This window comes from Pempheris klunzingeri, chromosome 12, assembly GCF_042242105.1.
Source record: "Pempheris klunzingeri isolate RE-2024b chromosome 12, fPemKlu1.hap1, whole genome shotgun sequence".
NCBI classification, from domain to species: Eukaryota; Metazoa; Chordata; class Actinopteri; order Acropomatiformes; family Pempheridae; genus Pempheris; species Pempheris klunzingeri.
In genome coordinates, this window is record NC_092023.1 from 26,439,934 (window position 1) to 26,460,857 (window position 20,924).

Below are 20,924 nucleotides of genomic sequence, written 5' to 3' on the forward strand. Positions count from 1 at the left end.
TTTAGCGTTACCTCAGAGACGGACAGTCAATGGAGTCAAGCGGTCACGTCAATGCGATAATATTAGAGACAAACGAGGGCGTAGTCGATTTAAAGAGGATTTTTATTTGAAACAGTGCATCGGTCGCAGATAAATGCTGTCTAGATGGCCATGACCGTGAAGGAATAGATTTATGCTAAATAATTAGCTTGTTTGCAGCTGACGGGCCGTGTCAACACAAAGGCCTATGTAGCTAGTTAGCGTTAGTTCCTCAGCTAGCTAGCAAGTCATTTGGCGTCAGCCTCAGCTGCAGGAAATTAACAGGCGTGTCATTTTAAATGTTTTAACTGCAGTTAATCTGCTCTGCCAGCAAGACAGCGTTTAAGTGTTTCTGCTTCTCCACGGTAATGGCGGAACAGGGTGCAGTGGTCATGCAGCAGAATTTGGACAGGTGAGTTGAAGCTAACATGCTAATGTCAGCTAGCTTTAACTACGTAGCCTTACGTAAAATCACAACGCTTGACAGAAATGGGTTCATACCCACCACTGACTTAAAACCTCGTTTTGATTATCATTAATGTTAGCTTAGTTGGTGTGTTTTTGCAGTTTGGATACAGGACGTCCTCCTTTACCAGTGCTACTATTACGACCATTAAACTAACACTGCATGAAGTTGTCCTAACACCTTCATTTCACTTTAAGAAATAATTCAACTCTGTGTTAGATATGTAGGTTACCTTGTTGCGCTTAAATGAACTAAAGGTCATAGTGTCAACTGGCCCTTTGACCAAAACACTTGTCCTGCTCACTGTTGACCCTTAGACGAAGAGAAGGCTGTACCCAGTTAGATTTCTGAAACTGTCACGTTCATAGTTAACAACCTGTGTGGCTGAATGAGTGAGCCGTCTGGTTATCTTCTGTTACATAAATCACTGAATAGCTCTCAGTCCTCTGGATATGTGCTGTGCTATGTAAACACACACTTGTGCATAGAATAACTAAAACTTAACTCGATAAGAGGTCTGAATTGTGTGTATGGCAAAAGTAAGTGTTACCACACAGACGCGTGGAAGACAGAAAATTGAGGATACAGTTAGATAAAAACCGGGTGGAGGTTCAGACATCCTCTTGGGAAAGGTCGCATAAGACAGGAAGTAGGAGCCGGTGCCATATCTGTCACTAGGTAGGAGTGTGGAGATATTTTATACTACGTCAGGAAACGGCTAAACAATAAGATGAAAATGCGCTGAGAGTGAAAATCAATGTTGGAAACTTCAACTCCACAAATCTGGCCACAAGAAAAACTTGAAGCATCATTGATCTTATTTTTAAGAAGTTGCACAAGCAAAAAGCTGGAAGAGCAACAAACATACTGCGGTTGAAAGCAATGAAGAAGAAAAACCCCGGCAGACAGTAATGAAGCAAAACTGCCATTGGGGGAAAAATTCTGCTTAATGACGAACCTATTCTGCATGGCTCTGACATTTAAACGAACGTGTTTAAGTTTGCATCAACCTGCCAGACTTTTGTAACTGTCAAGTGCCTGTACACACAAGTTAGTGAATTCCTTTTGAAGCCCTATAGAAAAGCGTTGCACTGGCAAGTTTTACAGCTGACATGATAAGTGCAAACATGTCCTCTGACACTGAAATGTCTGACAATACAAGTTTCATTCGGCAGAACGTGGCGTCACGTGTTGAACAGTTTCATGGTCACACGGAGGACAGATCCATCCTGACAGGTGGGGAATTATTTTGAACTAAAAACACTTACAGTCCTGCCCTCAGTGCATTTCATCAGGGACGTCAAGGCAAACAGTCAGCAACTCCGCAGGTCCCTTGGAGCAGTACGAGGCCCGGACCTTGCTCAAAGCTGTGGCTCGTCACTTTGGTGGTCACAACAGACATGAGATTCAGCCGCTGCTGCTTCAAATTCAAGGCTGCCCCTTTTTTATTATTTGTGATTGCCAGCAGCGAACCTCTCTAGGCAACACGTTAAATTCACATTCAGCACATAATTATTCTGCCTGCGTTTGGCCTCCTGGGTTGTGTTGGCCAGAGCATCAGTTCCTGCTGTGAACATTGCCAGTGTTGTTTTCAGCTGGTGATGCGGCTTTTTTTTTTTCATGCTGCTCTAAAAAGAAATGGTGATGCACAGGCATTTCACAGTGACACCGTGTTATTTAAGCCTCTAACCCATAACATACAATAATGTAACAATTTCTGTATCACACCGCCTACAAAGTCATTATACTACCGGAAGTATTTAATAGAGACATTGATGAATGAGGGTCTTAATTGTGTGAGAACATGTAACGGTATGTATGGGAAGCACTTGTATGATTGCAGCCATCAAAGCCTGTATTAAATCATACTTGCCTGAGTTCTTGGAGAGCATCCTTGTGAAAAGTGGGCAGTGTAGTTGTCAGTTCCAACCAACTAAGGCTAATTGAGTGAGCAATTAGCATTTAGGGATGCTTTATCAAATCACTTTTTTAGACCACAGGAGGAAATGTCAACACTTCATATACTTAAAACACAACAGAAGTGATATTATGGGAACCAAAAGTTCTTACCTGCCAAGGTCAAGCTGAAGATCATTGGCCATGTTTGCGAAAAACATTCTTGTGTTTAACGTGCTTTTGAACTTCTTTTAAAACTCTGTCTGTGATCAAAATTAAACAAAAGGGTTACTGCATTACCAAACTTGAAAACCCTAAATTGGAACCTGCTGATTTTGTTTGAATGTGGGCAAACAGTATAGGCAGCAAGTACATCTATTAATGTTCACGTTTTTGATGCTTGGAAAGGTGTCAGTAATGTGTTGTGAAAAGGGCTTCTCAGTAATTAAGTATATCTTAAGAATCACAACGCTGGTTTTGTTCTGTTCAGTTATTTGTATAAATGCTCCCAGACTGTGGTTTAAAACACTGCTAAGGCTTGCAAGCTTTTGCATATTTTTGTAAAACTGCTAGTGAGGCTGAATCCAGCTGTTTACCCATCAGGTGAAGTTCTAATTTGCCACAATGCAAAGATAAAACAAGATAAGCGAATCTGCTAGATCAAATGTAATATGAGAGTGCTGTCAGGATGGTAGTTGTGTTTTGAAATTAATGAAGCTGGCATCAACTCTTTGTAATCAGTGTGTTTTCCATATTAAAAAGAAACTGATTAAATTGTCATCGTAGAAAGTGCAAGTCATGATGAGCAGAGTGTTATCATCTTGCCTCCATTTCAGTGGCATGTGTGTTGTTTAGAACATTACAGGGGATTCAGTGCCTCTCTTCAAAATTGTGGGACTGGTAATTGAAGTCCACGAGTTAAATTCAGCAGAATAATCATGATTGAACTGGCAGGTGATGCATAATTTAGTGCTTTCACATGCTAAGCTCATTGTTTTCATATGTCTGGCAATTCACAAAATGAAAGTGCAAACATCTATCACTAGATGTGATAAGATCTAAGTGTTTTCAACTAAAGCCTGATTTAGACTTCTGCGTTGAATCTACACAGAACCTACACCAAAGATGGGGCATATGTTTGTACCCTGTGCCGTAGTCTGACGTGCATTTCCTCAGAAGTGGAAGTACGTGTAGTGGCGGCGCAGACTGCAACAGTTGTGATTGGTCTGCTGCATACATGTCTCTCAGCGGCCAGATAAGCTCAGTCAATTCACCCTCCTCCTGCCTCGGCTGTTTCAATGGCCGCATACACCATTTCCTCTGATGTCTTCTCTCATTTCTGCATTGCAGTGGTTTCAGCAAAAGTAACTGTTCAACATTTATTAGCTCCAACTCCAACATGATCTGCTCAGCTTCAGCCACCATTGTTTGAGGTACACAAAGAGCCCAGAAAAAAAACTAAATGCAGTGGCATAGAAACCCCAGTGCCAAATAGCGTTTTGGTGACGTAATTGCTGAGGGATGCAGACAACACCTGCACACAAGTGTAAATGTTCTCAAGGGCGAAGGCCACTTGCGTAGGTTACGGCATGAGCTGTGCTTAGGTTTAGCGTAGGAGTATAAATCTGGCGTAAGTGAGCAGGTAATATTAACTAGCCAATAAAGCTATTAAAACAAGGGGTAAAACATGGATATGTTTGGATTCACTTTTTAAAGCCAAAGGCACCATTGCTGCTCTACTAGTGCTGTTATGCTACATGTGTGTCCAGGATTTTCCATTTTCTGTGTGAGTGCAGGTGAGCAGATACTGCAATATTGGATCCAAGCACATTGGTGTGCCGTTTCCCTCAAAATAGTCACTGGCATTTGATAGCTTGTGCAGTGCGTACTAAAAGGCATTTGTAGGCATTTGACGCAGCACTTTATGTCAATATTGAACTTTGTAGTTTGAGACCATTTCCCAAGAATGTGGTACTGTAGCAGAAAGAAAGGAAGAGCACGTGAGCTTTGTTAAATGTGCTTTAGCTGCGTGCTGAGGCTATGTGGCGGATGCAATAACCCTGACAGTGTTTGAGGAGCAGATAGCAGGAAGATGTATGTCATGTCCCCTTGCTTCTAGACGGTTGTGTACCCAGGCTCTATCACTGACAAACATAAGGCTCCACAGGCTCTTATCTGGGCCTGCCACAGGCAGCCAGCTGCCCCTGCAATGCAGTGTTTCACAAATAGATGTGGGGGACACATTTCAATCCAGACTGACCTTTTTATTGGCTCTCACACATCCTCCTTGTTTTACTCTTTTCTCCTCTGCTTTTGTTGTCTAGATTGCTGACCTTATTGATCTCTGTATGAATGGGTATATAAATATGTGCTGGCTGTGTGTGGGATGCATATGGGCTATTAATGATTGACCCTCTAGCCCTGATTTGGTGCAGTTTTTATATTTGGCGGGGTCTGTCCACAAGCTCACTTCACTCCAAAGAGAGTGACATCAATTTTCTTGGTAAATAAAAAAAGTTAGAAGTTGGAGCTCATAGTTAATTGATACTCAGAAATAGAATTTGTGAAACTGTAGAGAATTGTTCTCATAATTGAAGTAGCAAAGAGCTAAGTCTACTTCGAGTACAATCAACACATTTCAGTCTAATATTGGTTATTTGGTCCTGATTCTGACAACAATGAGGACAGCCTTTTACATGTTCATAAGTCTGTTAAGTTGTCTACATTCAACATAATTTTTATTTATTATTGATTCTACATTACACAATGAATAGAGCACTACGAAAGCACCAACACTCATGGCCAGCACATGAAGTTACTGGTTACCAGCTATTGATTCAACAATACCTTTTTGCATTTTTGATTTGTCGGTATCTGTCAGCTCCGTCCTGGAAAAACAACAATGTAAACGTTCCAACATTTTTTCATACACCAGGTTTTACACAGACGATCTGCCGTGGCTTGGTAACCTACAGCTTGCAGGAACAACCTGTGGTGCATGGCCTTGACTTTGGGCAAAGGTCACATCAAATGATAAGCAAGGTGGTTTAGTTGGTGGGCTTAAATCATTGACACCATGAGCTATTCACCTGTTCACATTGTTGCCCCCAAACTCTTTTAGTGCCTTTTGTTATTACTTCTGATTCGGTGAACATTAATGCATAATAAAATTACCAGGATATTTATGACAAATGTTCCACGTAAACATGAAATGTGAGTCATGCAAACTGTAGAGACGTCAATTTAAAGGATGTTTTGGGTTTATGGGCTGTAATCCACCTCTGGTCATAGTCTTCTTAACTTTGGAAGCCTGCCACGCGCTGGCCGATCAGGGCATAAACAAATGCCTTTTCTGCACTCCTGTGCACGTGTCAGTGTGATTCAAAGGTCACACTGCCTAGTACTGCAGGTGGTAAAGGTACACAACTTTGTTATGGAGTAGCCTGAGGCTGTTATGTAGGAGGGAGGCTTTTGTGTTGGGTTAACAAACTGTACTTACTTGCCAAAGACTGATAAACACGGAATAAGTTGGTTGTTTTTGAGATGTCACAAACTATTATGTACTATAATACAATATACATGCAATAACTGCATGACTAAAATGTTTTCACTGACGCTGTCAACAAGGCGTTGACTCACATCTGGTAATTGTAGACGTTAGAGTTTATGTTGCTATATTCAATTGCACAATATTGTAAGGACACCCTGTTATTTTGTCCACCTCATGTGGAAAATACCCAAGACTATATAACTGTCACATGTTTTCAGAGTCGGCTAATGCTCACCAATTTATCTGCCAAAGACTGATTTAACTTGAAGCTGACACATGAAAGGTGCTGATCTTAGACTCCGGGTATTTGGATACTATACTGTTCCAGGGTGGCAAACAGCCTGGCTTGTTGTTTAACTGACATGGACAAGACTAGTTAGTGATTGAGTATAAGCAGTCAGACATGGAGAAGCCACCCCCTAGACCTTTAACTTCCTTTAAGATCTTTGTGGACCAGAATCCGGTGCTCCGGTGCCTTGCCTTTGTGCTGAGGAACCTCCAAGTTTCCCACAGTCACGTGACTGCTGCTGAGTGAAAGGAGCCTTTGTGGGGTGGCTTATGTGCTTCTTAAAGAACGGGAGCCTGACTTGTGAGACGATGAGAAAGTAGCTATGCCGTCACACTCATCATTGTCATCATGTATTCCCTCAGAGCCCAGCATCAGACCTCCCCTCCCCCTGTGTTTGTGTGACGTTATGATACAGTTCTGCGCCTCCTTAGATTGTCAAAATGACAGCTGAAGGGAAGACAGGATGTTGGCCTTGCTTGACTGGAAGGATCTACACTTTGTCATTGCTGCACACACTCTCGGTCCTGGCAGCTTTCAGGTTTTTCAAAATAACCAGAATAAAAAGATAATACACACACTGCCTTTAACCTGCCCTTGAAGTTTCAACGCAGTCGGTTAGCATTAGCTGGATTAAAGCTCATTGTGGAAACTGCAAAGCCCCACTTGAGGTTACGTGTTTAACATGCAAATAAGAGGTTGACACAGAAGGTCACCTTGCTTCAGGCAAGTCGCCATCATCAGATCTCATGTTCTTGAAGGACATTTTCATGTAACCCTCCACACTTTGATAAGTAATAACGAGGGAATGCGTCAGGTGTGGCAGCATCTGTCAACATTATGTGTCTGTGGGTTTGGGCTTCACTCCTGCAATGTGTAAATATGTTCTAAATAGACGCCGTTGTAAACACCTTTAGGTCCTTTAGGGGTTTCTTACTGTTTATTGATTCTGAATTTTTAGGTTTACAAGCCAGTTTCCATGTCATATTGCACAGGAATTCTCTGCATGCAGGAGACCATTTTGTACATGTGCAGTGGAGGCTTATCTGCCTGAGTGTTCTGTTAAACAGGGTTGAGGCGACAGTGAGCTGGAGATTAAGGTTTCGCACAGAGGATAGCATTTCGGTGCCGTTGTATTGGGTCCTGTCATGCTGCGGGGCCGGGTTACAGGAATAAGATCCAGTGAATCTAAGGGAGCGCTGGGTTTTGTTCTCCTCTGTTGTGCTCTGTGGAGACATCTGTCCACTGTTCTACTCCCCACCTCATCCTCAGGTTTTATAGCTGGTTTCAGATTTATTTATTTTATTTTTTTTGAGGCGGGGGGATATTAATGATATGATAAATTATCATAAGATGCATATTAGCCTTTTCCAGCGCAACAAAATGTGATGATTGCATCCGACGTAGTGTCAGGCCGCTTTTGATGCAGGCTCACATACCTGTCAGAAGCAAAGAGGAGGTGGGCAGTTTCATGGTGAGCTCTGTAATGACAGCAGACATAAGTGTGAATGGAGGGTTGATGTTTGTCAGACTCGGATTCACCACGTTACCCGTCGTGTCCTGTAAACTGGCCATGTCACCTGAGCACCTCGACCCTAAGGCTTCTCTCCTGCAACGCCATGTTTAATTCAGCACTAGGGGAGTATTGGAAAATCATCCATTGCAGGCAGGCAGCAACCCGAGCGAATAATCCAAGTTGGCCATCCAGTCTTTCACAGTTGAGCCCCCTCTACGCCCCAGTAACAGAGCACTCCTAGACCTCAGTATGAAGATGACAGAAGGCCACAGATTTGACATCCATTATTCAACTGTGGGGGCAGGAGGGCTGAAAACGTGGTGTACTATGAGGATACGCTGAGTCAACTACTGAATAAACCAATGTGGAAGAACTGCTCGAGGTGTCCAACAGGAAAAAGTTGCTTTGAACTGATCTCTCTTTTCTCTGTCAAAAACATTTTGGTGACTTTTTGCATATTCTTCTTTTGCATGTTTGTCTATATTGACTCACTTGTGTCTGCATTTAACTGAATTCACAGCAGAGCAGCAGAACTCAATATCTGGATTTAAACCATCACCTCAGGAAGCTATAGGCTAGAAATCCTCATGTTCATCCCTACAATCCCTAAAGATGTCAAGGCAACCCAATTCGTGAGTGAAACACGTGATTGATGCACCAGTACACCGGGACAATGTGGAAAGAACTGGCAAAATATTTACAGTCACAGGCAGTGGATAATTTTGGGAACTGATTGAGTGCAATTTTTCCATGCATAATGATCGCCAATAGCTTTACCAGATGTTTTCCATATTTGGAAATGCATTTAAGCGTAATGGGACTTGAGCTGTAGTTTATCATGCCACTGATGGATCTTTCTAATATTCCTGACATGATAAGAAACATGTCCTACATCCTAGTGAGAGTAAAAAGTCGACAGGTTTCCTCCATTCCAGGCATGCCTTTGTTAAAGACAGGAAATGGAGCAGTAACCCCTAGATACGTCATATCAGGTCAGGCATAGGCAGCTAGTCCCTGTCAGAAGAGATCCTGCCCTGTCTGGTCCTTCTCAACCTGCATCGAACCAACATTTCATACCATTATTATGGTATGGATAGACTTGAGTTTAATTTGGGTTCATGCAGTAGAATCTGTGACAGAATAAATCTTCATCTGCTCTGTGTCACAATGGAGGTGATGATGAATGCATGCTGATCCCGTCATTTTGTGAATAACATTTATCTGCCAGACTTTTCTCCACATTCAGTAACACAAATGTCCATATGCAGATGATGCTCAAAATGTACATAATCACAAAATGAGAGCAAAACATCTCTATTACAGTCTCCTCAATGAATTTATGCGAGGGGTGTTTGGGAGGCGTGTGTAGACTAATCATTGTTTCATTCATCCAGTGAAATGCCAACTGTTCAAGGTTCAGTGTAATTATGAAAATGAGAACATAAATGTCACACACGGATAGTCGGCCTGGAAATGGGTCGAAGGCAGCAGTCAGCCCCTTAACAAGCAAAGTGAATGCACATGTGGCTTAAAGGAAAATCATGACATTTTGGATTTCAGTTGGTTATTGATCAGCAACGTAAACCTCCAATTTGGGGGTTTATTGCCCAAAAGCTTTCTTCTAATTGGATTTAACAGTAGGGTTGGATTGGTTTCCAGTTTTGCTGGTCCAGTCTGGTGTAAGAGCCTAACCCAGTGTGATTATATGATTATATGCAGACTACTGAACTGTCATTTGTCATTATAAGAGGTTCTGGCAAATAAAAAAAAAAGTAGCCTACATCAGCAGCCTGTGTCAGTGGTGCTAAATTGTGTGGATGACTCTTATGAGGCATAACATGATCACAATATTGCAATGGTGTCGTGATTGTAACCGTCCTAATTAGTAGAGCTCCAGAGTCATAGTTTGGGATCTTAGCAGTGGTAGTCATGGCTTGGTGTTGCTCATGATTGTTTTCTTACTTGTACTTGGCAGCTAAAATAAAAATGTCATTCGTCTAGATTCTTGAACTAAGCCTCATGCAGTGAAACAGGGGGTGGTGGATCTTCCAGCCAGTCACACCCTGCTAATTAATTATGGAAAAGCAATATAATGTCAAAGTCGCAGATGTGCTGTGCTAAGGTCAGGGAACTTGGATATCAAATTGCCTCCTAGATGTTGGACAGACATGGAGTGGAAGCGGGCAAGGGGGTGGTTTTGTTCCCAAAATTAGTCCAATTTATTGGATGATAGTACAGCAGACAGGCCAAACATACTAATGGCTCCTTTCCTGTGAGTGATGAGGCCAAAGTTTGAGGATGTAGTCTTTTCCTGGCCCATACCTCTTTTTAAGTGGAAGAACAGTTTACTCAGCAGGGCTTTCACTGTGTGTAGGAGGATATAATGTGGGAGGAGAGCAAGGAGGACGTGTTGGGATACTTCTAGACAGGAGGGGTGGGGGGAGGTGGGGTCAAAATATGGTTTGGCTTGAGGCCAGAACAAGGCATTTGTCTGGATGTCATACACAAGGGAGACTGCGTCGTCTCAGTTTGTCTGCAGCCAAGCCACTGCATCTCCCAACTGTGGTTTATCAGAATATTGTATTCACTCACACAAGGATGCCCTGGTGAATTTAGGTTTATAGCAGTGTGATTAATCCGAAAGGCAAGTGGCCACATTCAGTGAAAAGCAAGAGAAACTGCGCTCAAGTTTAAGTAAAAGTTGCCATCATTTGAATATATTGATGATAAAAGAACTGATTTTGAAGAAAGGGTGATAGATTGGAAATATAATCCGTTGGAAATACTTTGCCTTGTATCCAGATGGCACAACGTGTGTGTGTGTGTGTGTGTGTGTGTGTGTGTCTGTGTCTGTGTCTGTGTCTGTGTGTGTGTCTGTGTGTGTGTGTGTGTCTGTGTGTGTGTGTGTGTGTGTACTGAACAGTTCCTGCCGTGCTGTCAGATAGGCGTGACAAGCAGTCAGCATAACAGCTTGTTTGCCTATAGGGTTTATGTATTGATTTTGGCTGATTTCATGCAGAGTCACTGGCTCGGAGTGATGCTGTTTGTGTGTAGGCGTCTGTACCACCTAAGCCATTTAGTCTGGAGTTATTTTTGAGGCTTTGATCACTGCCTGTATCATTGTTCCCTAAATGCTAAAAAATGGCCACGCCAACACTTCTGTCAGTAAGAATTCCAAATGAGCCTGATCGAAACCCAAAACTTTGACTCACATTTGAATTGACTTTGTGTCGCTAATTGCCTGCTTTTCACTCAAAGGCTCCATGAAATTGTTCGCTCTCTTTCACTCTCTCTTCTAGTCTACCAAACACAACAGCAGATGGTGCCTTAATGCTTAAAAAAGTGTAACCTACACATAACCAAAAACAACAACATGTAGCTGCCGGGTTCAATATTGCTGTCATACGTTATTTTATGTAAGTGTCACGGTCAGGTCAGACCTCCTGACATTACCTTCTGTAAACATCGTGTGTAACATGATGGATTGGGTTAAAGTCAGACCGTAGATTGCATAAACCTGCACTCTTTCTAATTTCCAACAGGGGGTGACTGGTTGTTGCAAAAAGCCGTCCAATTGTATGGAAAGTCAATGAGCCTACTTCTAACTTGATTTATTATCTCAGTAAACACTTTGCTAATGAGTTTGTGGTCTAAATTGCTAGATTCAAGTCTTTTTCAATACAGCATGATTCTCATTTAGTAAATTACGATTCCATTTAGAGTAAAATGGACAATAAAGCAGGGTATGCTTTAGGGCGGGACTACCTTGTGACTTACCAATTGGAGGCGGCTCATGCCAAAACCTAACCTAACCCGACACGGACGTTTACACGGTTGAAACGTCACTTCTGGTTCTGCAGCTGACATGGTGACTCGCCAGACTGACATGCCAGACTCAAGGCTTCAAAACGGCAGTCCACAAACCAATGGGTGAAGTCATGATGGCTTCGTCCACTTCTTTCATACAGTCTGAGTCACACACTCTGACCAGAGCAGAGCTATGCACATACATTTAACATGACCAATGACAACACATTAGATATACTTTGCCATTACATATTCCTGATTTATTTCATTTATTGCAGAATTGGAAAGGGGAAATGTTATTAACCAATCTTTCAGGAGTCCCCAAGCTCAGGTCTCCCTGAGGAGGAGAAAATCCTCCCTGGCTCCCCTGTAATTCTAACACTGAATCTACGGTCACATGTTGTAGGTAGTTTTTCTCCCTTAGCTGGCTCTCTAGTTTTCTTTTGGCTGTGTGTTGTGCCAGTGGGCAGGAGCTCTGCTTGGGTTTTACGAGAGCCAAAGGTGTTTATCACACTACTTTAAATTAGAGGTGCAGAAACTCTACTTAATCTGAGTCTCTTCTGTTTTCTGTCATCAGCTGTAACACTACTGTTGTGGAGTCATCTGAAACAAACTGTAAAACTAGTGTAAACAATGAAATGGAATCAAAAATATCACTTTCATTAAAAACCTTTTTCCAGCTATCAGGGTGTGTGTACGTGTTTCATTATCTTCATCCCACCTGTGGGTGTGTGTGTGTGTGTTTGTTCTTAGGAGCTGCTGGGTGTGCTTCGCCACAGACGAGGACGACCGCACCGCAGAGTGGGTGCGTCCGTGCCGCTGCCGTGGCTCCACCAAGTGGGTTCACCAGGCCTGCCTGCAGCGCTGGGTGGATGAGAAGCAGCGGGGCAACAGCACGGCACGCGTGGCCTGTCCACAATGCAACGCAGAATACCTCATTGTCTTTCCCAAACTGGGTAGGTTGCATCTCACAATTGATAAAAGTAGCAGTAAGGAGATGAGCTGGAGGCTTAGAAATAACAAGACAACCTTAAAGAAGCACTACCTTAGCTTTGTGTATTCTTTTAAGCCCAAGCTGCCTCATTACTGATCAGTAAGCATGGTTGAAGGGGTTCATGTTTCAGAGCAAGGTTTCTGTGCTTGTGGTTAAAAAATTCTAGAAATATTTTGAGGACAAATATTCCTCCAGTTATATTTTCCAAGTTTTAGGGTGGCGGCACATAATTATAGCTAGCTTTTTGATTTAGGATGAAAATTTTCCTGGCCCTGTCTTATTCATGTGACAAGCAATTAGCAAAAATCAGGTATATTCAAAAATCTGTTGAATTTGTATTGGATTTTGGTTTCAGAGAGAGCTGTGCGAAATCTGATAAATTGCCACGAGTGATGTCACTTGAGTCGGTGCTGGTTTAGGCAGAAGACTACATGTTTTAAGATGAGAAGACTCTGCGGGTGTTGAGTTAAAAAAGTAATCTTACCAGACCTCTTTACTTCTGTCCTCATCTCTGCTGAAGGCTAGAGGCTCAAAGCTACTTAAGCTGCTACTAGCATAACACAGCCAAAGCTCTGACAGAACTCTTAGTTGTTTAATACCGCAGCGCTGAATAGGTGGGTACTCCAAAGTGTATGATGCATGTTAAAACTGAACAAAGAGTAAAAGATTGCATGATTGCTACGTAGTATTAAGATGGAAAAACCGCCTAAAAGTTTTCATCTTGTAATTCTGAATAAGATCTATTGTACTGTCAAAATGTCGTGGCAGCTCATTTTCCACCAGTTGTCAACATTGACGCAGCACTATAGAGCAAATTTCCATGTAAATAGGCTGCTGAAGCTCCTCTTTGAGGGCACTCTTACTGGTGCCTGTAGCTGTACCCAAAGCTCTGAGAGCCATTCAGTTTGTCCTGCCTGAGTGGATGTTTATTTACTCCTTAGCCAACACAGGTTCTGTGGTGATCTGGGTAAATGTTTCCTCTCAGCCTGACGAGGAACAGAAGGGTGCTCGCTTGTTATACGGCCCGGTTCCTGGCTGATGGACCTGCAGCAGTTGGGAGAAGTGGCTGCCTCAACTATCCAGACACGTCAGAGAGACGTGGGCTTCAGATGTTTCCAAACACCAGCCATGACTCATCAAGTGAACATACACCATACAGGGGCATGCTCATTTAGTCAGAACCTCATCACTATAGTTTCTCAAAGATGGTGACTGGCTTGTCCACATGCTGCTTTTTGTGCAGTATTTTACAGTGACTATTCTAGGTGCGATAAAAATAATAGTTTTCCCCTTGATTAGATTTTACAGCCAAATGTCAAAACGCATAAGGTTAATAGTGCACAGTTGTCGCTGGGTTACCCATCAGCCACTGGGCCACTGCTATTTCCACCTCAAAGAGAGATGTTGCAATTTGAGACAGTAGCTGGCCCTAAGACAATGTTAGTCTGCAGGAGGCCTGGCCCGGCTGGTAAACAGGTTCATGTATATTTATAGTGACCAAGGCTGTGCTGTCAGTCACTTTGGTGCTATAAGTAGAAGGTTCAGCCCAGCTCCTTTAAACGCTCCCTTCTCCTCAGTAAATCACCCTGAGTATGTCTGTGTCACCCTCTGACAGCTGATTATTGGTACTGGGTATTTGCATATAAATCTGTTGGGCCTTTTTTCTATTAAAGGTTGTGTTATTTGGCCCACAGGTCCCACTAGGACTGTCAATTAGTGCTGTCTCAACCCTTACATGCAGACATCCAGTAGAGCAGTCCAACAGGCCCTGAGAACACGCAATTGTTTAAATGTGTTAAGCAATAATAGGTCATTCAAATTTGAATAAAACAAAGCCACTGTTAATGTTAGACTTTATTAACACCTGTGCTCTTCCTACTACCACATGTCAAAATGTCTGCTGTGAAAAAGCTCTTCCAGACAGTGTGTTAGAAATATTGATGATTATTTCACAAGTCTCTTGTATTTTTTATTGGCTTGGACACGAAGGAAATGAGGCCTGATAGTTCACCACAATCCATTGGGTTTCATCAGTTGAAGACTTTCTTTCATCTCTCAAGTTCAATTTACATCACAGAAATGAGGTTCACGTTGTTTAATGTGGGTCGGGATAAACAAGTTTGAGTGTCCATTACTTTGTGCATTCTGTGTTTGTATCTTAGGTGAAGAATAATTTCTCAATGCACAGCAAAGAGAGAAGCACATGCGTGTTTAGGGATTCAGTGAAATTGAGGTGAAGCCATGCCTGACTGGTTGCCAAGCAACATGGTAAAAGGAAGTGCATACTTTTAGGCTACATGAGAGCAAATCTTTCACCGTCAGGGAAAAACTGGATATTCATGCCAGACTGTGTGGTTTTATTAACACATTGCAGTGCCAGAGATAACTTACTGGAGGATTGAAATTAATCTTTTAATTAGTGTTTTTGTGTGCTAATTTCACATATCAAGTATTTTCTAGGTTAATATTCAGACTCAACCTAAATGGGATTCAGATCTATTCATGTTCTGTCTGAGAGAACTCATCTGACACAAACATGTTTGTGTTATCTAATGTTAGATTGTTGCTCACATGCTCCGGCTTTATGAATCGAGTCTCTGTTTCTCACAGTTGCTTTTGAAGTCGTGATTTAGACACATTGCCTCAGCGGTTTCTCACAGTGTGCCATATTATTATGCATTTGTGGTTAGTTATTCCTGGCCAGCTCCTTATTTATAACAGCCAGTGAGGAGTTGTGGCCCAGAAGGTAAAATGTTTATCCTCAAGCTCATCAGCTCCTGACGCCCACTCCAAAGTTTGTGTACCTTTTGTCATGTGTTCAAATGCTGAAGTGGTTTGACCAACAGCAATGGAGCATGGTGATGGATGGACCAGTGGTTTATTTTGAAAGGGGACTTCCTCTTTACTGTGGCTGATGTGCGGATTGATGGTGCCCTTAGAGAATGATACAGCAGCCTTCAGCCACCATCACCGTTCATTTATCGAGGGATTTATGTAAACAACCAGAGGTTTGTGTTACTTCTTCACTTAGCAGTGTGTAACTTGTGTTTGGTTGACTCACTGTGAGGATGTGTGGGAGGAGGCTACATCTGTCTGTCTACTGGACAGAAAACTCCATTTTGCCTTTTTTAAGGGAAAGTTGTATCTAGTAAGGTTTATTGGGATGTCTGATCTAGTAACCTCTCTAGTGGGAGGATATTAGAGGTGTGGAGGTAAGATGCATTCACAAAGGATCTTACCAATAGGAGCTGTCTTATACTGAGCAAAACATTTCTAATGCTGAGAGAACATCCTGACATGAGAGAAGAGGCTGACTTTACCCTGCTACTGTGGCTGGCCTGTTTCACACAAGAACTATGACTACAGTGATGTGTGTCAGAAAATGTAAAACACATGAAGAACAAAATAAGTATGCGTGTGGATGAAAGGAAAAATGTAGATGGTCTGTTATATTTTGTCAGCTTAATAAAACAGTTTAATTCTGTCGGCTGGATTCTACATTTACGGTTGCGCTCAAAATTATTCAAACCCCATCGGCAAAATTTACAAACTTCCAGCCGTGTTCAATTAACAACTCCACCAAGAACAACTGAAATACCTCAACACAACTAATATTACAGGTGGTTTCTCCAAATTCAACACAATATGCCACTTTTAATGACTACTGCAGTCTCAAAATTATTCAACCCCCTGAATAGAATCCCTGATGCAACTAATCAAGGGCCTCATTAGTTTTATCAGGTGTGCTTGAGATGGAACACATTGTGTATGGACTGGATGTGGGTTTGTTCACAGTGATGTTTGGTTGTGTGTTAGAATTATGGATAAGTCAAGAGAATTATCCAAAAAGTTCAGAGAGGAGAGCATTGCCTTGCGTACATAAAGAAAAGGATACAAACGGATAGCAAAGGCACTGAATATTCCTAGAGATACTGTTGGAATCATAGTTCGGATCAATCAATCAAGTTCAGAGCTGAAAAGACGCCCTGCCTACAGTGAAGCATGGCGGTGGCTCAATGATGCTCTGGGGCTGCTTTGCTTCTTCTGGTACTGGAAACCTGCAGTGTTTGGAGGGCAAGATGGATTCTATCAGGAAATCTTAGGAGAAAACGTCATGCTGTCTGTGAGGAAGCTGAAGCTTTGGGCGTCACTGGACCTTCCAACAGGACAATGATCCCAAGCATACCTCAAAGTTCACCATGGCTTGGCTGCAGAAAAAGTCCTGGAAGATACTAGAGTGGTCGCCACCGTGGCCTGACTGGAATCCCATAGAAAATCTCTAGTGGGATTGAAAGAAGGCAGTTGCAGCACGCAAACCCAAGAATATCAGAGAGCTGGAGGCTGTTATTGATTAGGAATGGGCTTAGATTCCCCAGGAACGCTGTAGCTACGACGTCAAACAGTTTTGAAATCTTTTTTTTTTTTATTATTCCTTGTACTTAATGTTCACTTACTAAACGGTCAAACAAAGTTGGGTCTGAAGACTCATAAGTGCTGCAAACTGCACATGTCCAACATCCAGTCTTTATTAACTTGTTCACCGTCAATAAGTTATTTATCGTATTTATCCAAAACAGACGTGTCAAGGCACATTAGCTACAGTAGCTGACCGAGTACTGTACAATGTCCTATTAGAAGTAACTTGGTGAAGTAGAAGTTGTCTGGATTAGCCCTAACTTCTCAGACTAAAACGATTTTGGAATTATTAGATGAAGCTATAAAACCAGAACCACTGAAGTAGCTGCCATGTTTTAATTTGTTCCCCATAGCAGCTGAAAGTATCTGGACAGGAAGTGGAGTAGTGGTTGGCTATACGCACAGTTTACCTGGGAGGCTCTTTATCCTCGGGGTGGGGGTGGGGGGTGGGGGGGGTCTTTTTTACTAATCCCATTAGCAAGTGTCAGATAGAGGTGGCGAGGGAGTCTTGCAGAGATGCTGGATGTGTCTGGCAGAGGAGTGAAACTGGGTCACGCCTGGAGCAGCTCATCAAAGGCTGACGGAGCAGAGAGATGAGTGGAGTAACGCTGCCGCTCTGCTGATGAATCCATGAAATCACAGCTGTCCTCCAGTGTGTCCATGTGACTTCAACAGCACATTCAAGCATAATTAGAAGTCAGGCCTGTGCCGTTGACAGGCCTACATTATATTTTAGTTTCAACATTTTATTGAAAACACAGATCACACTGTGCAAAAACAGATGTACAAAACCATGTTAAAATTGTAAAGGACAGGATGTGTCTGATCCTTTCCAGCAGAGCAACACATGCAAATGTTGCATGCAGATTTTGCATCTCTGGCAGTGTGTGACATCAGGCTCAGGTCACACTGTGTTTGGGTTTGTTACCTGGACTACCAGATGCCACATGGTGTCTGATTTTTAGGGCCTGTTATGCATTTCCATTACTTTGCGGTTATTATTTGCTGTTTTTGAAATGCGCCCTCCAGCAAACCACACTGTTCTGAAGCCTTAAACCAATACTGATAACAAGCGATCACATATCATCCTACACCTGCATTCAGTCATTACTCAGACAGAGCGACACCTAAAGGGCTTACAGATATCTTAATGAATACAGAAGAGTAAATCTCCACCTCTTGAGTTGAGATTTTATTTGTACCGTCTCAGGAGTTGCAGTCTCTAGCCGCAGGATACTCTGGGCATTAGTGCTCTTCAAAGTGAGCAGGAGGAGCACAGCGTTGTCTGTTTTGCTGCATCATTGCTGCAGTGTTCTTTCCTACTTTTTCCATTCTTTAGTATGCTCACATAGACACAGTGCTTTCTTTATATTTGTGATTTGCTTCTTGCACAGACAGCCACTTGCTCCATGTGTATCATTAAGTTTACAACTTAAAATCTCAGATTTATATTCTTCCTTTTTGAATGTAATTTCGGTGGCTTGGCTTCACAGGCTGTGGTATTTACAGCAGCTTTATTTAGCCCTCAGAATAATAGCAATTTCACAGCCTGGTGACAACACTGGTGACAGCTTTCAATTTGGGTGGCAGAGTCCAAGCTGCGGACAGGTCGAGACAGGGAGCTCTGCTGGGACGTTCCCTCGGTGGTTATTTTCTCAGGGTTGCCGCAGAGGCCAGCTCATTTCTAGAGGCTCCACAGGCATTATTCATGTGGGGCTCCCAGGGTGGGGCCCCCTGCCAGCCGCTGGATTAGATGGGGATATGGGGGGGGGTTGATTTGGAGCCACAGATCACCTTTTCTATTAACCCAAGATTTGATTGTTTTCACTGACTTACAGCACAGGGGATATATAAGCAAACACTGCAGCCCACAAATACTAGCATAGCTGTATGCTGGCCTTATTCCCACCAGCACCTGCTGCAGAGCCAAAGCCAGCCTATCATGCTAATTTGGCTGGCGATATAACTCTGAGGACGGCGTGTCCTTGCTGCTCCTCCTTTACTGAGGGGGTAAACAAGCCAGCTGGAACCGTGTGCCAGCATGCGTGCCCACTACTGAGGAATTGCAGTTGCACTTTTCCCCTCTCTCCTTCACTTTCCTCCTCCCCTCTTTTTAATTATCTTAATTATGGAATGTGCTGCCAGTGGCTGAAATGAATTGCTCAGCTGTCCATCCTGCCAGCGGCCATTAAGGGCGACCCAGTTCCCTCCGGCCTGGATGGCGTAATGCTCAGGCAGGGAGAGAGCGGAAGAGATTCCAACCCTGTCATCAAAATATGCCATATTAATGGGCTCAAGCAATGCCAGATCAATCCTGTCGGCAAACACAGGTGCAGCAAAAAGGAGCTCTGGAAAGCATCAAAAGGCTGGCGATGGACGAGAGAGAGCCTCTGTGTTTATAACCACTTTAGAAATAAAAGTGTGATGTTTCCGCTGCGTTTTGAGTTGCTTTAAAAGTGCCAAACGCTTTTTGCTCGCTTTGGGTTCCTTCCTCAACAAGTGGCCAAGAGCAGTGCTGTCTAAAGAGGAAGACACTTTGCATGGGCTGCACTCTGGAGTGTGCTCCAAACTCTAAGCTTTTATACAGTGAATGTACTCAGCTGCAGAAATAGGTGGAGAGCTAACAGTGGCTGAATTGTATACAACTTGTGGCAAGTTCTTATGGGCAACAGCCTCACGGTGGCCTGGCTGCACAAACAGCTTAATAAGGTCTGTCTTATGTCCCAACTGTAAAAACCCATAACCCCAAAATAACCACTGAGCCCCCGAGTTATTTTAGAGAGCTGCTGCTCTTTTTTCACATGATATGTAGGCTAATGTAAATGTTGTAGTTAGAGATGTTACAGTTACAGTTTGGCCGCTGTGGTTTCCTCTGCAGGCTCATGAAAATGTATCTGCTCAGGTGTTTGCATTAAATGTGCCCATGTCTAAAATGATGACTTGGAGATGGCTCAGCAGCTCCGCCACTAATTCCTGTGCCAGCAGCCTGTAACCAACTCCGACACGGTCGTCCTTAACTTTTAAGTGGTGGAAGCTTCCTGCACTACAAGGTCGATCTATTTTTTTATTTTCTCAGTTTTATTTTCTTACGTGCTGCACACCAGCCTTGTAGCATAAAGGAACAGGATAATACATTTATCAGCGTGCTGCTGACATGGCCAGAGGGGAAGGTGTTCTTGAACCAAGTCCTGCTTTCACAATGACCGATGACTCAGCACTGCTTTAATACCACTTCACAGCTTTGTTTCTCAACTGGACAAGACGTGTCAAAATCACTATTTTGAAAAATGGGATTATAAATGTCACCCATCTCATGAGACCAGCATGTTTCTTAGAATGCCTGATGAAATAAATGACCTTTACACCACTTTTCAAAAATGAGATTGTTTTACATCTGTGTATAATAATCCATCATCAAATGCACAAAGGAAAAAGGTCTTACAGCTCAAAACTAGTCGGTGTTTGAATTCTGGGGAATCGATCTACTTTTTCTCTTCTCCAGCCAAACAGCCTGTAATCTAATCTAATCTAATCTAACAACCGAACAAACAGGGTCATGATGAACATGTTTCCCTATCGTACCTACAGTGTAACACGGGGACATTTATAGCTCTACTCTGTTTTTACAAACAGCATTGTTCTAGTAATGCAGTCAGCATTTTAAACCAACTCATAGAAATCAAATCTGTCAGTAACCGTCCACAAAACCAACCACAGTCTGAAAGCAAGAGTTTGTTCTTTCAAAGTATACGAAGAATTTAGTGGTGACTCCACCGTTGTTGTCATTGTGAAAGGCATCTGTGCCAACTTTAAAGACGTGTTAACAGTAACTAAGGCTCAGTCATGTGAAATACCTGCTCCTACTTTGGCATAAGACGTAAGTGTACATGTTGGACAGCACTGATTTTAATGAGAAGGTGTTTTTCAGAGCCTTTTAAACCCCGGCTGCTCTGTGCTGTGGATCTTATCTTGCAG

The 20,924-nt window shown here is 42.7% G+C and overlaps 1 protein-coding gene across 1 annotated transcript in view; it reads left to right on the top strand.

Moving 5' to 3' along the window:
- The first annotated feature begins 21 nt into the window (after window positions 1–21).
- Window positions 22–20,924, top strand: part of marchf5 (membrane-associated ring finger (C3HC4) 5) — a 27,477-nt gene continuing 6,574 nt past the window's right edge. Inside the window, exons 1-2 of the mRNA XM_070841637.1 lie at window positions 22–430; window positions 12,293–12,495. Coding sequence (XP_070697738.1) covers window positions 387–430; window positions 12,293–12,495 — 247 coding nt within the window. The 5' untranslated portion in view covers window positions 22–386. The remainder of the gene's footprint in view (window positions 431–12,292; window positions 12,496–20,924) is intronic.